The sequence below is a fragment of the Papio anubis genome, chromosome 1 (assembly GCF_008728515.1).
Source record: "Papio anubis isolate 15944 chromosome 1, Panubis1.0, whole genome shotgun sequence".
NCBI classification, from domain to species: domain Eukaryota; kingdom Metazoa; phylum Chordata; class Mammalia; order Primates; family Cercopithecidae; genus Papio; species Papio anubis.
In genome coordinates this window covers 19,045,784-19,066,825 of record NC_044976.1, presented here as the reverse complement: position 1 = coordinate 19,066,825, position 21,042 = coordinate 19,045,784, and the positions used below count along the sequence as shown (strand labels likewise).

Here is a 21,042-nt window from a genome sequence, read left to right as displayed (position 1 = left end):
GCATGGTGGTTCATGCCTGTTATCCCTGCACTTTGGGAGGCCGAGGTGGGCAGATCACGAGGTTAAGAGATCGAGACCATCCTGGCCAACATGGTGAAACCCCGTCTCTACTAAAAATACAAAAATTAGCCAGGCGTGGTGGCAGGCACCTGTAATCCCAGCTACTCAGGAGGCGGAGGCGGGAGAATCACTTGAACCCGGGAGGCGGAGGTTGCAGTTAGGCAAGATCATGCCACTGCACTCCAGCCTGGCAACAGAGCAAGACTCCATCTCAAAAAAAAAACAAGAACAAAAACTCACATTCTGGCCGGCACAGTGGCTCATGCCTGTAATCCCAGCACCTTGGGAGGCCGAGGCGGGTGGATCACTTGAGGTCAGGAGTTGGAGACCAGCCTGGCCAACATGGCGAAATCCCATCTCTACTAAAAATACAAAAATTAGCCAGATGTGGTGGCAGGCACCTGTAATCCCAGCTGCTTGGGAGGCTGAGGCAGGAGAATCACTTGAATCTGGGAGGTGGAGGTTGGAGTGAGCTGAGATCGTGCCACTGCGTTTCAACCTGAGCTACAGAAAGAGACTCTGTCTCAAAAATTAATAATAATAACTAAAAATAAAACTCACATTCTTACTTTTATGTGTAGAAACAGCACAACCCTACTTCTAAATAAAACTAAATTCTCATAGAGTATAAGCTTTGGAGTTAGATTCCTGGGTTCAAATTCTGGTTCCACCATATTTTCAGCTGTGCCTTGGACAAGTTACTCTATGAAGTAATTAATACATGCCTCTCAGGTGACAGCCACAGCCTCAGACCTGGCACTTTCCTTTTCACTGTGACTTTCTCCAGCTAGAGGACTTGCACCTCTTCACGTTTTTCTACCTGACAACAGCTCTTCTTTATTGTCTCTCTTGGGCTCAACCTTGTGCTTCTTGCCCTTGAAACACTTCTCATTCCTGGTTCAGGAGCAACAGCTGCCTTAAGCCTCCTTGTATCAGGCAGCATCGCTGTGATCTATTACAAAGAGGGATTCTAGTGAGGCTTCTTGAATGGCTTTAATAGCAGATACATACAGAGCTATCTAGGAAAAGACACAGTGTGGAATTTATAAACTCTATGTATTGGACTTTTTTTGATGTTTATATTTGTAAACCCCAAATAACCAGCTTGTAGCTCCCCAGATTAGTCACCTCATAAATAAAGTATTTAACCTTAAGCAGCTGTACTTCAATTATTCACCATTATATTTATATGCATTCAGACATAGTTTGAAAGTCACAGGTCTTAAGAGATTAACTTTTTATCAGCGAGGAAAAGTTTGTTTTTGAGACGGGTCTTGCTGTGTGTGTTGCCTGGTCTAGACGCACACTCCTGGGTGAAAGCTATCTTCCCACCTCAGCCTCCCAAGTAGCTAGGACTACAGGTGTACACCACCATGCCCCACTGGAAAAGTTTTGATTTTTCAGCTTTTTGGGTTTTGCACTCTTTGACTTTAGGCAAATCTTTTTTTTTTTTTTTTTTTCTGTTTCTTCTTCCACTGTGAAAGTAAATGGATTGAATTTATCTCTATTTTAGAGCCATAAGAAAGTGGGAGCCTTATGGAGGGAGGCTGACCTCAGCTGGAAGGACTTTTTACCAGAAGGAGAAGATGTACATAATTTTCTTTTGGAGCAGGTAAGAACAAGGCTTACGTTTTGCTGTTTGATAGTTGATCTGTTTCATAGAGGAAATGAAGGTAATTGCCTTCGTATTCCAGTCATTAAAATTACATCAAAATAGGAATTTTGGTAAAGATGTCATTTTAAGTTCATGCTTTTAAAGCCACTCTGCAACTGTGTGGTCATCAGATGATTGATGTTTAAAAGAAGAAAATGTAAAAGACTTAGCAACCTGTAGAAAAACAAGCTCCAGGAAGCAGAAATGAAGTTGACAAGTAAAGCAGGGTGACAGGGCCAAAGCTGTCTCCTGATTTCTGGGTCTGATGGCAGGCAGAAGCAGCCAGAAGTTATTCTGTGGGGAATGGAGACTTGTTATTATAAGGTGGAAGATTAGAGACAAGCTTATAACTTGAAACTGCACAGGTAAATAAGTGCAAGGAAGTAGACACAGTCTTATACTCAGGGTATAAGACCCAGGGTATAAGTCTTACACCCTTATACTTAGCTATCCCGCCTACTGACTTGGTAACTAAATCCAGAAATCTACAAAACAGAAGACCTCATGGTCAGTATAATCTGGTCCTACAGGAGGATTTGTAGGCTGTTAGATTGAGGTAACCATAAAACAAATTAGATCAAGAAATGTAACAGAAAGAAAACAAAACTCTCTCAAAACGTTACTGAAAATCGAAATCTTAAAACTCATGAGGAAAACTAAAGCTAAGACAGCCAACAAAATCAGGAATAAGGAGAAGAAAAAATCACCGTAGATAAAAAGAGAACAAGAATGCAATCTGAAAATAAGTATATTGTTCTGGATAAAGACATTATATTAGGTTGCTATGGACATTAGCTTTCTTTTTGGTTGTAGTCTAGAACACTGAAGAACTTTCTTGCCACAGCAATAAGAACCTGCGTGAAGCATAACTTCTGATGTGTTGCTGGACTCAGAAGAGGTGGAAGTAATTTCCTTCAAAGGGACAAAAAGAATTAATGAGGGGGAAAAGCCAGAGATGAAACCTGAACTATGAATAGTAATTACATGTGAAAGGCATCTTGCCCAAAGGACACATAGCCCAATGGGAAGATACTATTACAAATGATGTCAGATGTCATGGAAAAAGTTGACTTAGTCCCAGTTCAGTATTACCTTGGCTCCCAGAAGAAGCAAATCAAAATGCTCTTTGGAGAAACATCCTCAACTTAGGTCCCCTTATTTTCTACAAATACAAGTTATCTAAATATATGAGTTGACACTTGGTGTTCATTTAGCATACAATTAAAGAAGTAAAGATAAAAGTAAACAGACAATAAGTAGTAGATTTAGATCCCATGGACTTGAGGTAATGGAATTATCATTCAGAATATAAAACAATACCATATTAAAGAGAAGAAATCACAAAAATGAGCAAACAAGAGACTAGTCAAAATGGTTAAAGAGATTTGGGGAAAAAAAAAAAAAAAAGGTTGGGTGCAGTGGCTCATGCCTATAATCCTAGCACTTTGGGAGGCTGAGGCAAGAGAATCTCTTGAAGCCAGGAGTTGGAGATCAGCCTGGACAACATAGTGAGACCTGTCTCTACTAAAAAAAAATTAGCTGGGCCTGGCGCAGTGGCTCACGCCTGTAATCCCAGCACTTTGGGAGGCTGAGACAGGCAGATCATGAGGTCAGGAGATCGAGACCATCCTGGCTAACATGGTGAACCCCCGTCTCTACTAAAATACAGAAAAAAAAAATTAGCCGGGCGTGGTGATGGGTGCCTGTAGTCCAGCTACTCAGGAGGCTGAGGCAGGAGAATGGCATGAACCCGGGAGGCGGAGCTTGCAGTGAGCCGAGTTCACTCCACTGCACTCCAGCCTGGACGACAGAGCGAGACTCCGTCTCAGAAAAAAAAAAAAAAATTAGCTGGGTGTATTGGTGCACCTGTAGTCCTAAGCTACTCGAGAGACTGAGGCAGAAGGATCACTAGAACCTGTGAGTTTAAGGCTGCAGTGAGATATGATCACACCACTGTACTCCAACCTGAGAGACAAAGCAAGAGCCTGTCAAAAAAAAAACAAAACAAAAAACAAATAAACAAAAGCCACACACACACACACCAAAATCTGTAGGTAGCTATCTAAGATATGTTGATACGTTAGGAGATTTGGAGGAAAGAATGAGAGACCATCTAAACTATCTTAATTGGAGTCCCAGAAGGAAAATTAGCCTGAATGGAGAAGAGGCAATACTTGAAGAGACAGTGGCTGAGACTTCTAGAAGTGATAAAATACACAAATCTATAATGAAAGTCCATATATGCCATACAGGATAATTATATTTTAGTGAAACTGCATAATACCAAAGACAAATGAAAGATTTTAAAGAAATTGGAAAGAAGAAGCACATTACCTATCTGCCTCCCCCTCAAAAAAAAAATACACAAAAAAATAGACTTTGCAATAGGAACCATGAAAGCCAGAAGATGGTAGAATAATTTCACAGTGCTGAGAAACGAACAGTAAATGTAGAATTGCCTGTGCAGCTAAACTAACCTTTAAGAATTAGGGCAATGCACACTAAGAAACTTAACAACATACTTCTAAATACACATGGGTCAAAGAAGCAATGAAAAAGGATAGTAAAAAACATTTTTAACTGAATGAAAACGAAAACACAACATGTCATTGATATTTAGAAAAGAAGAAAGGTCAATAACCTCAGCTTCAGCCTTAAGAAATTAGAAAAATAAGGCCGGACACAACGGCTCATGCCTATAATCCCAACACTTTGGGAGGCCAAGGCAGGAGGATTGCTTGAGCCCAGGACCTTGAGAGACCAGCCCAGGCAACACAGCAAGACCCTATCACCAAAAAAAAAAAAAAAAAAAAAAACAGAAACAAAAAAACAAAAGAAAGAAAGAAATTAGAACAATAAGAGCAAATGAAGCTCCAAGTAAATAGAATAAAGGAAATAATAAACATTATATCAGAAATCAATGAAATAGAAGACTTTTTAGAGAAAAACCAGTGAAATCAAAAGCTGGTTCTCCGGGAGGCGGAAGTTACAGTGAGCTGAGATTGCGCCATTGCACTCCAGCCTGGACAAAAGGGCAAGACTCCGTCTCGAAAAGAAAAAAAAAGCCTGTACTTTGAGAAGATAAAAGTGATAAACCTCTAGCAAGATTGATCAGGAAAAAAAGTTTAAAAAGAAAGTACATATTGCTGATATCTGGAATGAAAGCAGTAACATCAACACAGATTCTGTACATAAAAGTGGGTGAGGAAATTTTATGAATAATCTTTATGTCAATAAATACATCAGCCAGGCATGGTGGCTCATGCCTGTAATTCCAGCACTTTGAGAGGCCAAGGCTCAAATTGCTTGAGCCTAGGAGTTCAAGACCAACCTGGGCAACATGGTAAAATCCCATCTCTACAAAAAGTACAAAAATAAGCCAGGCATGGTGGTACATGCCTGTAATCATAGCTACTCAAGAGGCTGAGGTGGGAGGATTGCTTGAGCCCGGGAGGTCAAGGCTACAGTGAGCTGTAATCCTGTCACTACACTCCAGCCTAGATAGCAGAGTGAGACCCTGTCTTCAAAAAGAAGTAACTCTTGTTGAATACATCGATGTAGTTGGACTAGTTGAAATGAACACATTTTTCTTTCTTTTTTTTTTTGAGACAGAGTTTTGCTCTTGTTGCCCAGGCTGGAGTGCAATGGCGTGATCTTGGCTCACCGTAACCTCAGGAGAACCTAAGTGATTCTCCTGCTTCAGCCTCCCAAGTAGCTGGGATTACAGGCATGTGCCACCACGCCTGGCTAATTTTGTATTTTTTGTAGAGATGGGGTTTCTCCATGTTGGTCAGGCCTAGTGTCGAACTCCTGACCTCAGGTGATCCGCCTGCCTTGGCCTCCCAAAGTGCTGGGATTACAAGGGTGAGCTGCTGCGCTCAGCCACAAATTTCTTAAAAGATACAGACTACTAGAGCTGTCTCAAGAGATGGATAACCTGCATATCTATTAAAGAAATTGAATTCATAGTTAAAAGTATTCCCACAAAACAAGTCCAGGCTTAAATGGTTTCACTGGTAAACTCTACCAAACATTTAAAGCGGAAATAATACCCATTTAACAAAAGAATTCTACAACTATTCAGAATATTGAAGAGGAGCGGGTACTTCTATAAGGCCAGCATTAGTCTGATACCAAAACCAAAGACATTTCAAAAATCTGTAGAGCAATATATCTCATGAACTTTGAGAAATTGAACAATGAGATCACTTAGACTCTGGAGGGGGAACATCACACACTGGGGCCTGTTATGGGGAGGGGGAGGGGAGAGATGGCATAGGGAGTTATACCTGATATTTACATCTACAATGTAATTTGCATTTACATTTACAATGACGAGTTGATGGGTGCTGACGAGTTGGTGGATGCAGCACACCAACACGGCACAGGTATACATATGTAACAAACCTGCATGTTGTGCACATGTACCCTAGAACTTAAAGTATAATAAAAAAAAAATTGAGAAAAAATTCCCAATACAATTTTAGAAAATCAAATCCAACAATATATAATAAGAGTAATACATTATAATAAGGTAGGATTGGCTGGGCATGGTGGCTCACGCCTGTAATCCCAGCACTTTGGGAGGCGGAGGTGGGCAGATCACGAGGTCAGGGGTTCGAGACCAGCCTGGCCAACATGGTGAAACCCTGTCTCTACTAAAAATATAAAAATTAGCCGGGTGTGATAGCACATGCCTGTAATCCCAGCTACCCGGGAGGCTGAGGCAGGAGAATTGCTTGAACCCAGGAGGCAGAGGTTGCAGTGAGCCAAGATCACATTACTGCACTCCGGCTCTGGGTGACAGAGGAAGACTCCGTATCAGGAAAAAAAAAAAAAATAATAATAATAATAATAATAATGATGTAGGGTTTATCCCAGAAATGTAAGGTGGGTTTAATATTTGAAAATTGATGTTTACATAATAGGGAAGTTGGTGAAGTATACATAATAGGGAAGATGGTGAAGTATACATAATAGGGAAGTATACGTAATAGGGAAGGTAGTGAAGCTCCAGGATTCAGTCCCTCCACTGACACAACTATTGAACTGGCAAGATCTGTTAAAGCCAACTGTTTTGGAACTGTGGAGTCTGGTTAAATACATGCATTATCAACACCAGGGAAATGCATGATGAAAAGAGTCTGATAAATTTCAGTGAATTTAGGAATTTTGCATAGAACCTACCAGCACCCAGCCCTGTGGCAGATCACTAGGAAACTGGCATCACACCATTTCTGGTGCAGCTTGCTGGTGCCAGGTTGAATAATAAGGACTTCATTTTCCAAGGATTGGCGTTGTGTCTTTTAATCTGCCTGGCAGTTGACTGAGAGGCCAGTGCTGGGGCTGGCTGTTATTTCAATCCTTTCTAACTAAAGTAGCTTTTAGGGCTGTAACTATCAAAGTATTTAAGCAGTAGTGTTATGGGATCTCTGGGGTGTTGATTTTTTTGGCCAGAAACCTCTGTGACCATGGCACCTTTGCCTGAGTTCTCGTCCTGTGTCCAGGAAGAATGAGGTATGCAAACAAGTGAAGGGTGAAGAGGAGTTTTAGTGTTAGAACAGCTCAGAGGAGTGGGTAGCGGATCACAAGGTCAGGAGTTCGAGACCAGCCTGGCCAACATGGTGAAACCTCGTCTCTAATAAAAATACAAAAATTAGCTGGGTGTGGTAGCACACGCCTGTGATCCCACGAGCCTGTAATCTGCCATCATGGCTCTGGAGAGGATAGCTCCTCTCCACAGGCAGGTCATTTGGACATTTCTGCACGTCTCTGAGGCTCTCAGTGGAGAGGGTAGCTCCTCTCTGCTGGCAGGTCATCTCTGTAGCTCTCAGCAGAGAAGGCATTCTTCTCTGCAGCTGGTCCTCCCATCATCTCTCTGCCCTCTTTGTCCTCTGGCCATCTTCTGCCCTGCTCTGGCTAAGCCCAGGGCTTTTATACCTCAGAGGGGAGGAAATGCATGGCGACTGGTCCATAGGCAGCCATGGTTGGGCCTGGAAGAGGCACCATGATGCCCCACTCCAGTCTGCTGGACTGGCACCCCAGCCCCTAGCCTTTAGGTCCTCCCTGGCCTGAGGGTGGGGCCTTACTGGGGACCCAGCCCCCTTCTACCCAGGACTCTGTCTGCCTCCTGCTGCCATTCATGGCCCTGGGGCTTGGTCCCAACCCCACTCCAAGATCAGAGAGCAGACACCCCTGAGCCTGCAGGGACAGGGGATCCTTCCTGGGGCACCTGAGAGTGCAGACTGCGGAGATGCCCGGGTCCTGCATGCCTGGGAGGGCAGCCACAGCTGCACCCCAGAGCTCCCACCCCACCAACTCAGAAGAGGCAGGGCTCCCCCTTGTCCCGTCTCCTGCCTGCTTTGTGGAACGGGAGGCGCAGGTCTGCAGCTGCGGGTCAGGCAGCTGTGACAGCACCCAGGAGGGGAGATCCTGCCTGTTCTCTGATCCCCCAAGAGCACAGAGAGGCTCGGATCCATAGCTGCAGTTTGGGTGACTCTAGAAGGGCAGGGCTTCTGCCTGTTCCATAGAGCAGGAGGCCTGGGTCTACAGCTGTGGTTTGGGTGGCTGCAGTAGCACAGGTAGCTCCCATCCCAACTCAGAAGGGACAGGGCTCCCACCAGCTCCATGCAGTGTACAGCACCAGCTGCGCCTCCCTGCTGCAGCCAGCGTAATGGCAGCAGCCACTGCCATCAATAGTATCTCTCTCTCTTTCTCTTATCTCTCTCCTCTCCTCTCCCCTCTCTCCTCTTTCCTCCTCCTCCACTCCCTCTCCCTGACTCCTCTTTTTCCTTAAATTTAACTTTTATTTTAAGGTCGGGGTACATTTGCAGGTTTGTTATATAGGTAAACTTGTGTCAAGAGGGTTTGTTGTACAGATTATTTTGTCATCCAGGTATTAAGCCTAGTACCTATTATTTTCCCTGATCTTCTCCCTCCTCCCAACCTCTGCCCTCTGATAGGTTCGTGTGTGTTGTTCCACTCTATGTGTCCATGTGTTGTCACCATTTAGCTCCCACCTATGAGTGAGAACACGCAGTATTTGATTTTTTGTTCCTGCATTAGTTGGCTAAGGATCACTTGGCCTGGGAGGTCAAGGCTACAGTGAGCCATGGTAGTGCCACTGCACTGTAACCTGGGCAAAAGAGCAAGACCCTGTCTAAATAAATAAATAAATATGAGACTTCAGTTTAAAAGAAAAAAAAAGCAATCAGAGGTCAAGGCTGCAGTGAGCTGTGCTAGTGCCATTGCACTATAACCTGGGCGAAAGAGGAAGACTGTGTCTAAATAAATAAATATTTTTTTTCTTTCAGTTTAAAAGAAAAAAAGGCAAAATAATATATACATAATAAAATGAATATATAAAAGTGTTTAGAGTATAGTTTGAAAAATGAGGTTGAAAAAAACTTGGCCTATATCTTGACTTTCGGTTTGCTTAAAAGCTTATGGCCTTCATGTTGTGGTTTTTTGCATATATTGGAGCATCATGGATTGGATATATAGTTAACCAATACTGAATCAGAAAAATTGTTTGTAATATTGAGCCACATTTCTAAAACCTTATGGAACTGGGTACAGTGGTACACACTGTAGTCTCAGCTGCTCGGAAGGCTGAGGCAGGAGGATCTTTGAGTCCCAGAGTTCAAGTCCAACCTAGCAACATGAGACCTCAAGTCAAAAATAAATAAATAATAAAACCTTATTGGGAAGTATCATTTAGAGATGCTACATAAGTGGTAGAAATGGAACAATCAGATGACAGAATTCAAGACAGTGGTTTTCACTTTGTGGATTGGGGATAGGGTACAGGACTATACCAGAGTATTCAGGGGTATTAGAGAAAACCTAATGTGAGTAATCCTTAGTATATTCATCTTTATGGTTTTTGTGTAAAGAAGCCACGTGAAGCAAGGCATACGTACATACCTCATTTCTTTAGTCCCTTGAAAATTATGAATAATTTTGATTATAGATTTTTTTTTTTCTTTTTGAGACAGGATCTCGCCCTACTGCCAGGCTGCAGTGCAGTGACAGCTCACTGCAGCCTCAACCTCCCATGCTCAAGCAATCCTCCCATCTCAGCCTCCTGAATAGCTGGGACCACAGGCACACGCCACAACACCTGGCTAATTTTGGTATTTGTTTTGGTAGAGACAGGGTTTTGCCATGTTGCCCAGGCTGGTCTCAAACTCCTGGACTCATACACTCCTCCTGCCTTGGCCTCCCAAAGTGCTGGGATTAATGGCATGAGCCACTGCACCCAGACTGATTATAGATTTTTTAAAACTATGTATCTACATGCTAAACAATTACAGCATCATTTCTCACACCTATATTCAAAATGGCCATAACTTAACAAAGCCAAAACTATCGAGTTTTGATACCAATACTTATATTAAACTATAGGTTTAATATTAACCTAATATTAACCTATCGAGTTTGCTGAGTACCAATACTAATGTTAAACCATAGGTTGCAGAAAGGGAGTGAAACTTTACCCTTTTCTAGGGCTCCTATCCTGCCTTAAAGAGCTATGTTGCAGCTAAGGGGAAGATTGAAGCTCAAGATTATTTGCATGTAACCATAGCCTAGAGATAATTATAGGGGGTTTATTTCCTTCCTTTTTAAGATACACAGTATGAGAAGTTGGAAAAATATTCAGAAGGATAGTGGACTACAGTCTTTCAAAACTATAATACAAACAGGTTGGGCGTGGTGAGTCATGCCTGTAATCCCAGTACTTTGGGAGGCCAAGGAGGGCGGATTGCTTGAGCTCAGGAGCTCAAGACCAGCCTGGGCAACATGGCGAGACCCCTTCTCTACTAAAAATACAAAAAAATAGCCAACTGTGGTAGTGCAGGTCTAGAGTCCCAGCTATTCAGGAGGCTGAGGTGGGAGGATTGCTTGAGCCCGTGATGTGGAAGTTGCAGTGAGCCAAACTCCAGCCTGGGTGACAGAGCAAGACCCTGTCTCAAAAAAGAAACAACTACAAACATAAAATAGCCTCTGCTGATCATTCTGATTCCGTGTAAAATAGAAGACATAACCTATGACTTTGTTCTTCTCTCAGGATGATAATAACATAGAATTATATTAATATATTAATATGTTCCTCCTTTTATGTTTCAGAAGTTGGACTTCATAGAGTCTGACAGTCCCTGTTCCTCTGAAGCACTTTCAAAGAAAGAATTGTCTGCCGAAGAGCTGTATAAGCGACTCGAGAAACTCATTATTGAGGACAAAGCGAATGATGAACAGATCTTTGATTGGGTAGAGGTATAAAGACTATGTCACCTTCCCTGATATCTCTAAGGAAAGATTCTTGTGGGATCCCCTTAATTCGCTTACCTATCTGTTCACTTCATGAGTTTTTAACCTTAATGATTAGTTTTTAAATGCTTTTGTTTTGCCATCCTTAGAAAAGAGTAATATTTTTCTCACCACTTAAAGGGGTTAAGTAATGCTTGAGATTAACTTTAATTCACATTAAAATTCAGATGAAAAAGCAGTATTGGCACACGTAAAAATAGTTACATGCTTCTGAGTAAGTAGTCATGAAAATACACTGCAGTTGTGGTGTCATTCTTTCATAGATTGAGTAGATTATCTTAATATGGATTATTTATTGGTGAATAAAATATGTTTTTAAGTGGTTGTACTTCCAAATGTACAAGTACTTAACATTGTATAATTGAATGAGTAGCGGATAGGCAGTGGGGAGGACCCTGAAAAGTCAATACTCTTAATTCAAATATTTGCATATAGAACTGGCAATAGCCAAATTATTTTTCAATGAATTGGATATTTAATTTTAGCAAGAATGTGCAAAAATGTGACTCATGTGGTCCGGACGTGATGGCTCATACCTGTAATCCCAGCACTTTGAGAGGCCAAGGTGGGCAGATCACAAGGTCAGGAGTTTGAGACTAGCCTGGCCAACATAGTGTAATGTCTGTACTAAAAGTACTAAAAAATTAGCTGGGCATGGTGGCAGGCGCCTGTAGTCCCAGCTACTCGGGAGGCTGAGGCAGGAGAATCGCTTGAACCTGGGAGGCAGAGGTTGCAGTGAGCTGAGATCACACCACTGCACTCCAGCCTGCATGACAGTGTGAGACTCTGTCTCAAAAAACAAAAAAAAGTGACTCATTTGTTGTTCTTAGTGCCAGATTGGTCCTGATTTTCAGGAGGATAATTTCTCTGGTGTGCAAGGATATCTTTTTTTGTTTTTCGGTTTTTTTTGAGATGGAGTTTTGCTCTTGTCGCCCAGTCTGGAGTACAGTGGTGCAATTTTGGCTCACTGCAGCCTCCACCTCCCAGGTTCAAACGATTCTCCTGCCTCAACCTCTGCCTGCCACCATGCCTGGCTGATTTTTGTGTTTTTAGTAGAGACACGGTTTCATCATATTGGCCAGGCTGGTCTCGAACTCCTGACCTCAGGTGATCCGTCCTCTTCAGCCTCCCAAAGCGCTGGAATTACAGGCATGAGCCACTGCAGTGGGCCTGTTTTTTGTTTTCTTGAGACTAGGTCTTGCTCTGTCACCCATGCTGTAGTACAGTGGTGAAGTCATAGCTTACTGCAGCCTCAAACTCTTGGGATCAAGCAGTCCTCCCACCTTAGTCTCCCAGGTAGCTGGGAACACAGGCACAGGCATGTACCACAATACCAGGGTTTTTTGTTTTGTTTTGTTTTGCTTTTGTAGAGATAGGGTCTCACTATATTGCCCAGACTGGTCTCAACTCCTAGCCTCAAGTGATCCTCCTGTCTCGGCCTCCCAAAGTGTTGGGATTACAGGCGTGATCCTCTGTGCCTGGCTAAGCAAGGTTATCTTTAATTGTTTTATTTCTTTTTGACTTCAGGCTAATCTAGACGAAAGCCAGATGAGTTCACCTACATTCCTTAGAGCTTTAATGACTGCTGTTTGTAAAGCAGCTATTATAGGTAAGTAACATTTCTGAAGGCAGCTCGTAACATCTGAAATCCCCATTATGTCAACTACTAAGTATACAGTTTGATGTTACATTGTTTTCAAAACTTGACCTATGTAGCTCACTTTTCTGTGCACTGTCCTTTCTGTCTGTGATGCCTGGTTGTCTCAAGCATGGAGACAAATAGCTCTTCCGCCTACAGAGAACCCAGATCTAACCAGCTACCACATGCCTTGCATGCTCCTTGGGTTGTTTTTTACTACATTGTGTGTAGCTTTTTCTTTATCTTTTCACCTCTAACATTCAGGGCTGCCGCCTCCTTCCAATCATGAATTACAATGAATGGGTTGAATATTCTTAATCTAATTATCAGTATAGGGTTATTCTCATCAAAAAAGTCATTTTATATAAGTACATATACGAAGAAAAAAATACCAATAGTTTGTCCTGTTCTTCATTGACTTTATTTTATATGATAAGACACTTTTACTGGTTTATGAATTATTAATATTGATAGGATTAGGATCAGTAGAAATCCTAAATATTCCAAGCTGTATACAATATTTAACATTATTCAATGAAGACATCTCTTTAGTTTCAGATAGAAATTCATACTTCTGTCACTGGAGTGAGAAAAAAAAATTCATCAGCACAAAAGATGTCTCAGAATTTCAAGTCTGTCTGTATTATTTTTGAAGACAGCTTCCTGCCACTTAATATAGCTTCAGAATTGTAATTTAAGATTTACAATGACTTTATTTTCAATGTTCTTTAATGATAAATAACAAAGCTAAGTAGAAAGTCTTCATGAAATTTTTAAAAATCATTTTCAGTATCCATAGAACCATCATAAGACTTTCATGTTTTAAAATTCGAGTTGGGAAGTCCAAAAGCTGTTGGTTTTTGTTTTCTTGAGATGGTGGGGGTCACTATGTTGCCCAGGCTGGACCAGAACTCCTGGGCTTAAGGGATCCTATCACCTTAGCCTCTTGAGCAGCTGGAATTACAGACATGAGCCATGAGGCCCAGCACAAAGTCTGCTTTTGAAAACAAAATTGTGTCTTAGTGATAACTTACAGATAATATAAGCCCTTATGTGTCTTCACACTGAGGATGCTTTTCATTTCTCAGCCCCTTTTTATCATTCCTTTCCGGCAAAAGGCCTGGCTTAGGTACGCTATCTGCCACTGCCACAGTTAATTTTTATCCTAGTAATAACAAAATGGTTCCAATTATTTTACCCTTCTGAAAAGATTTGTATTAAGTGTCACTTTAATTTCCTTTTCTAATGTTGCTTTTTTTATGTTGCTTTTTTTAAGTACTCACTTGAAATTCCTACTCTATGTTTCACTTATTTTTGATTGACAAATTATGATTGTATATGTTTATGGGGTACGATGTGATGTTTTGATATATGTGTCCAATGTGGAATGAATGAATCAAATTAATTAACATATCTATCACCTCACTTACCTTTTTTTATGGTAAGACATTTGATTAATTTTGCTTTTGTAGTTTGTCATAAAACCACTGTCACCGTTTCATTATAATTAAAGATAATTGGGTATGCTACCCCAAGGGAAACCAGCATTCAAAATACATCCCCCTCCATGTTTTTTATTATTTGTGAGAGAATGTCTCATTAATAATTTCAGAGCATTTTGGATTTCAAAATATTTGCCTTAGACCTTCTTGCCCTCCTCTTCTCTTGTAGAGCCATATGGGTCCTTTGTACTCAGAAAATTGAAAATGAGCCAAGTGCAGTGGCTCATGCCTGTAATCCTACCATTTTGGGAGGCCAAGGCAGAAGGATTGCTTGAGCCCAGGAGTTCAAGACCAACTTGGGCAATATAGTGAGACCTTGTCTCTATTATTTAAAAAACAAAATTAAGAAGAAGAAGAAGAAGAAAGAGGCCAGGAGTGGTGGCTCATGCCTGTAATCCAAGCAGTTTGGGAGGCTGAGGCAGGTGGATCGCCTGAGGTCAGGAGTTCGAGACAAGCCTGACCAACATTGTGAAACCCCATCTCTGCTAAAAATACACAAAAAGATCAGTCAGGCGTGGTGGCAAGCACCTGTAGTCCCAGCAGCTTGGGAGGCTGAGACAGGATAATCGCTTGAACCTGGGAGACAGAGGTTGCAGTGAGCTGAGATCATGCCACTGCACTCCAGCCTGGGCGATAGAGCGAGACTCTGTCTCACAAAAAAAAAAGAAAAAAGAAAGAAAGAAAATTAAAGGTAATTCTATGTTAACTCCTTAAATGTAATTCCTAGTTCTTCTATCATCTTTAGCCGACTCTTCTACCTTCAGAGTGGACACTGCTGTTATCAAGCAGAGAGTGCCGATCTTACTCAAGTACCTAGACTCAGATACAGAGAAGGAACTGCAAGCACTTTATGCACTACAAGCATCGATAGTAAAACTCGATCAACCTGCCAGTAAGTTTATCTCATGTTACAGTTAATCCAACCAATGAGTGAGATTTATCCAAGCCAGGACTTAGAGATGATTTAGGGTTTGAACATTGGACAATAAAAGAATCACTAATAACAAAAACTCATATAACTAACTTTAATAAATCTGAATTTGGCCAGGTGCAGTAGCTCGCGCCTGTAATCCCAGCACTTTGGGAGGCCACGGCAGGCAGCTCACTTGAGGTCAGGAGTTCAAGACCAGCCTGGCCATCATGGTGAAACCCCGTCCCTACTAAAAATACAGAAATTGGCCAGGCACAGTGGCTCACGACTGTAATCCCAGCACTTTGGAAGGCCAAGGCGGATGGATCATGAGGTCAGGAGATCGAGACCATCCTAGCTAACACAGTGAAACCCCGTCTCTACTAAAAATACAAAACATTAGCCGGGTGTGGTGGCACGCGTCTGTAATGCCAGCTACTTGGTAGGCTGAAGCAGGAGAACCGCTTGAACACAGGAGGCGGAGGTTACAGTGATCCAAGATCACACCACTGCACTCCAGCCTGGCGACAGAGTGAGACTCTGTCTCAAAAAAAAAAAAACAAAAAAAACAAAAAAACAAAAATGGGCTAGGTGGCGTGTGCCTGTAGTCCCAGCTACTCGGGAAGCTGAGGCAAGAGAATCACTTGAACCTGAGAGGTGGAGTTTGCAGTGAGCCAAGATTGTGCCACTGCACTCCAGCCTGGGCAACAGAGCAAGACTCCATCCAAAAAAAAAAGAATTTGTTATATGCTTGTATGAAAAAATCACAACAAGAAAACTATTTAGATTAGGTTATTTCATCCCCATTCCAGGGCAGGCCTAACAAAACTTTCTACAATGATGGAAGTATATTCATACCATTGAGTATGGTAACCATGAGCCACATGTGGCAGTTCTATACTTAAATGTGTCTGTTGTGACTTAGGAACTGAATTATTGACTTTAAATTTAAATAGCCATGTTTGGCTAGTAGCTTCCATATTGGACATCACAGGTCTAGGGCATGAAGATGGTTAATGATGTTGAGGATGATACTCTAGAATCTTTAGACACCCAACAAAGACCCTAAGTATAGTTTATTTACCATGGTATATTTACTAAGGAGTTTCAGAATAGTTTTTAGTTAAGTGTTATGATTAATTCTTGGCTAATGAAACAAAGTAACCTGTACACTTAAGTCTTAGTGATACTTAGTGTTAACTAGTGATTTTTATTACATCTTGAAAATTCAGTTGGAGTTTGTTAAAGTGGGCAGTACATAGCTATGAGAGAGAGCACTCAAGTAGTTCTTTGGTACTTCCTTAGTTTTGCTTTTGTAAAATTCCTTCTTCCCTAGTCCTGCTGAATCGCTCTGGGAGATAAAGGAAAAGATCAAAGCAAATTATCCTTATAGTGTAATTGAAGAGACAATCTACCGTGAATCAGATAATTTGATAATATTAGCTTGACTAATATAATTACAAAGATAAATCTTTTAAAAAAGGCTGAGGCATGTGGATCACCTGAGATCAGGAGTTTGAGACCAGCCTGGCCAACATGGTGAAACCCTGTCTCTACTTAAAATACAAAAATTAGATGACCGTGGTGGCGGGTGCCTGTAATCCCAGGTACTTGGGAGGCTGAGGCAGGAAAGTTGCTTAAACCCACAAGGTAGAGGTTGCAGTGAGCCAAGATCACACCACTGCACTCCAGCCTGGGAAAAAAAAAAAATCTACCCCCAAAAAAAAAAAAAAAAAAAAAGGCCGGGCGCGGTGGCTCAAGCCTGTAATCCCAGCACTTTGGGAGGCCGAGACGGGCGGATCACGAGGTCAGGAGTTCGAGACCATCCTGGCTTAACACGGTGAAACCCCGTCTCTACTAAAAAATACAAAAAAAACTAGCCGGGCGAGGTGGCCGGCGCCTGTAGTCCCAGCTACTCGGGAGGCTGAGGCAGGAGAATGGCGTAAAAACCCGGGAGGCGGAGCTTGCAATGAGCTGAGATCCGGCCACTGCACTCCAGCCTGGGCGACACAGCGAGACTCCGTCTGAAAAAAAAAAAAAAAAAAGGAAAAAGAAAGGAAGTTCAAATTGAACAAAATAATAGGAATAAAAAATAATTTAGACTGCTTCAATATTTTTTTCCTCTTCTTTGAACAAGTTGTTGGGCTGTTTATACTGTCAAGAGCAAGTATGGTGAATTGTCATTATTGCTTTTTTCTGGGGGAATTAATGCACATTTATTCAGTCATTCATTATTTTGAAATACATTATTTTCCTCATAACTACAGTGTCCCAAAGCTTATAGTTTATTTTCACCTCCTTGCAGATTTGCTGCGAATGTTTTTTGATTGCCTGTATGATGAGGAGGTGATCTCCGAGGATGCCTTCTACAAATGGGAGAGCAGCAAGGACCCTGCAGAGCAGAATGGGAAGGGCGTGGCCCTGAAATCTGTCACGGCATTCTTCACGTGGCTGCGGGAAGCAGAAGAGGAGTCTGAGGATAACTAAAACTTCAAATACACAAAAGGAAACAAAAGAAACAATTTAAGTATTTTTTTAAAAAGTTTCACGTCTTCGCCAATCACAGTGCAGCAAGGCCAATTCTCGCAGAAACCCCCACGTGTGCACGAGTGGGAGAGGGGAAAGAGAAAAAAAGGTGATCATGGAGGAAAAAGGTACTGGAAAAAAGTAAACTTCAAACCTTAGGGCGGGAGCACTAAAACCAAAATACATGTATTATTTATAGAAAATATTTTCTGTTTTAATCTTTTCTTTTTAAACAAGGACTAAAAAAAAATGTTTAGCAAAAAAAAAAAAAAAAGTTGAGAACTTTTAATTTATTTTAAGGACTGCAAATGCCAGTGTAATTTTTTAATTTGCAGTTTCTGTAAACAACTTGTATAATAGAAAAGCAGAGAAATAAATTTCCCTCCCCTTCAAGATGCACCTCATGTTTGTTTTAAGGTATAGCATTTAGTCCAGATTTGAGAAAGTTTGGGGTGAACAAGGTAAGAAAGATTTTTTTTTTTTGGCATCAAATCTTTCTGCCTGCCTCTCAGCTTGCTTCAGAAAACTTTAAAAATCACAATAGTAATCAAAACATACATAACATTGAAACAGAAGGAAATGCTGTGGACCACAGAACTCCAAGAATTGTTTAAAAAAAAAAGTGCTACCCTGAGAAAAGTACTCTTAATATTCTGGAAATCTTTAGAGCAACTTTAAGGCTTGTAAATACATAGAACAAATATTTAAAAAAACAAAAAGAAATTGACTCAATACTATTTCTTTTCACTTTGAAAATATAAAGAACAAAATAAAGACAAACATTGCAAGTTTAAAAGAAAGTAAAGTGACTTCTCCTTTGGACAGCTGCTGCATGTGTGCCCATTCCTGGGGGTGCTCTCTGGCTATTTATTGTCTAATTCAAATCACTCCTGAGGTGAGAGAGAGAAAACGAGAGAGAGTGAGAGTGTGTGTGTGTGCGTGTGTGCGCACGTATGTGCATGCACATGTATGTATGTATATGTCTCTACTCACTGAAAAGGCAAGCTACTTTGTGGGTAAGGAGGGCACTCGTGCTTGGGTGGGAATGCCCCACTGGGAGTCCAGTGAAACTTATTTCCAACACTAACTAGAAATGCATTCAGGACAGTAAACCTCAGGGCAGTCCTTTAGATAACTAAGTTTTCCACTGTATGTATCAGGACTCAGGATAATAATTCACTTGGAGACTGCCACTACCACTGATTTTAAAATCTTCCATCAATTGCCTGCAATGCTTAAGAAACCCAAAGGTGTCCTCTAAAGAATGAATAAAACCAAAAGCTATGTTATGCTTTTACAAAAGTGGGGGTGGGATTTTTATAAAAGTGGGGGTGAGGTTTAAATCAAACCAATACCATGTATGAAAATCACATTGTCTGCCAACTCCAACTTCATTCAAGGCATTCTGGTGAGTATAAAGCTAACTGTGGGCCTCTGCTTTGGCCTCTGCTTCTCCTACAGATATTGGAGTGCTGTGCTTTCTAATTTTCCCACCCTTTCATGAAGTCACAGTCTCTACAGATGGTTTTCCATTTCAGTTGTTTGTGGGCCATCAGTGTATTTGTGAAGAAAGCCAGACTACTCCCAGATAAATAGTCTTTGTCTTTTGTATCTGGATAATAAGAGATTTCTGCTGGCTTCCATCTCTGAAGAAATATCCACATTAAGAGACTTGGCAAGAATTGTGAAACACAAGAACAAAATTTTCTATAGCAATAAAATGTTTTTCTGAAGTGTGGCTGAACACAAGACAAGATCCCACTACATAAGCCCACAGAGGCCATTTTTCAGTGGTGTAATGCTGTGTGCCAGTGGTCTCCAATGCGCAACCTAGATCCCTCGCATATGCAGTTCACAGTGGGGTTCGCGCTCCTGTGAGAGTCTAATGTCGCCGTTGATGTGACAGGAGGCAGAGCTCAGGCGGAAATGCTTGCTCACACACCACTCACCGGCTGTGCAGCCCAGTTTCTAACAGGTCTCGGACCAGTACGTGCAGTTGGCCCGGGGATTGGGGACCCCTGCTGTATGCTGCTTTTGTTTTGTTTTGTTATGAGACAGGGTCTTGCTGAGTAAACAAACTCCAGAATCAAAGTGCAGAGGATTATGATCAAGGAATCTTTTCTGAGTGATAGAAGTTTTTAGAAGGTATTGGCAGCACTCACAGGGGTTGAGGGAGGGGGAGTTTGGGGGAATACAGGGTGATAACTGCCTCTTGAGAATCAGTAGCTGTTTTTTGCAGGGGTCTGACCAGGGAGGGATTTCAGGTAGTAGAGATGGCCTAGTTGCCAGTATTTTACATATTAACAAGTGTAAGGAATGGAGGAGAGAGAAAAATATTTTTGAAAGAACAATTAAAGGGTTGAAAAATATCTTAAGACATAAACATCTGTAGTACAATGACAGAAACAATGTTTGAAATCTCACCTGTAACATGAAGTGTGCTGAAGAGACTACAAAGTAAGCTTTGAGTATCTTGTTGCTGTGGACACGGAATGTGTGCTAGGATTGGAAGTTACCTAATGACAAAATATGAGCAAAGTAAGATAATAGACCCCTACTAATATCAACTGAATTGCTAAACATTGTCAAGATTATTACCCTGTCTAGTCTTTTTACTGGAAAACAGGGTTTGGCAATTCTTGTTTTAATATAATAGGTGACACTGCCAACATTGATATGCCAGCACTCCCTCAAGCTGTAGCAAAAGGCCTCCCAAAATGCTGGGATACAGGTGTGAGCCACCGCACCTGACCCAATGCCTCTTTTAGTGCATTTATTAGGGTGCTTATACCTATTTTCTAACCAGTTAACTTATGGCTATTCAGTAAATGAACATTTTGTCATTTCTAACAAAGGAAAACGATACTAATTTTCAAAATGAACTTATTTTGGGCTCTTGCCTAGGCCAATAAGCCAGCCCATAAATGCATCATGAACTTGTTTTGTTCAACCAATATTTAGCGCAACTTCTACTGTGCACTAAGTGGAGATAGGATAACAGTGACCAAAGTAGTCTCTGCTTTCATGGATCTCATATTCTTCATGAAAACAGAAAGCTAAAGGTTATTAACATGCTGCATCAGCATCATATCCCACTAAGAAGTATCTGCTCCTTATTACTCTGGCAGATCTTTGTTAGTTTTTTTTTCTTTATATTTCAAAATTCATTCTAGGCTGTTTGCAACAATTAAATCCAAAGAGAGCTTTAAAACCACTCTCCAAACAAGTTTTAGGAGTTTTTGACGTACTATCTTTTTGTTTCAAATGGCTCCTTTTTTTTTTTTTAGTAGAGACGGGGTTTCACCGTGTTAGCCAGGATGGTCTCGATCTCCTGACCTCGTGATCCGCCCGTCTCGGCCTCCCAAAGTGCTGGGATTACAGGCTTGAGCCACCGCGCCCGGCCAAATGGCTCCTTTTAAGT

General features: G+C 41.4%; 1 protein-coding gene across 27 annotated transcripts in view; it reads left to right on the top strand.

Moving 5' to 3' along the window:
- The window catches only part of EIF4G3 (eukaryotic translation initiation factor 4 gamma 3), a 376,290-nt gene extending 357,873 nt beyond the window's left edge, over positions 1–18,417 (top strand). For 18 of the 27 annotated variants that reach the window (XM_021936993.2, XM_021936990.2, XM_031665127.1 and 15 more), the window contains 5 exons: positions 1,574–1,672; positions 10,844–10,990; positions 12,572–12,653; positions 14,931–15,077; positions 17,401–18,018. In XM_021936993.2, the coding sequence (XP_021792685.1) occupies positions 1,574–1,672; positions 10,844–10,990; positions 12,572–12,653; positions 14,931–15,077; positions 17,401–17,582 (657 nt within the window). In that variant the 3' untranslated portion in view covers positions 17,583–18,018. Of the gene's footprint in view, positions 1–1,573; positions 1,673–10,843; positions 10,991–12,571; positions 12,654–14,930; positions 15,078–17,400 lie in introns of all 27 variants that reach the window. The other 9 variants (XR_004183106.1, XM_021936998.2, XM_021937011.2 and 6 more) reach the window with 2 other exon arrangements.
- The last annotated feature ends 2,625 nt before the right edge of the window (positions 18,418–21,042 follow it).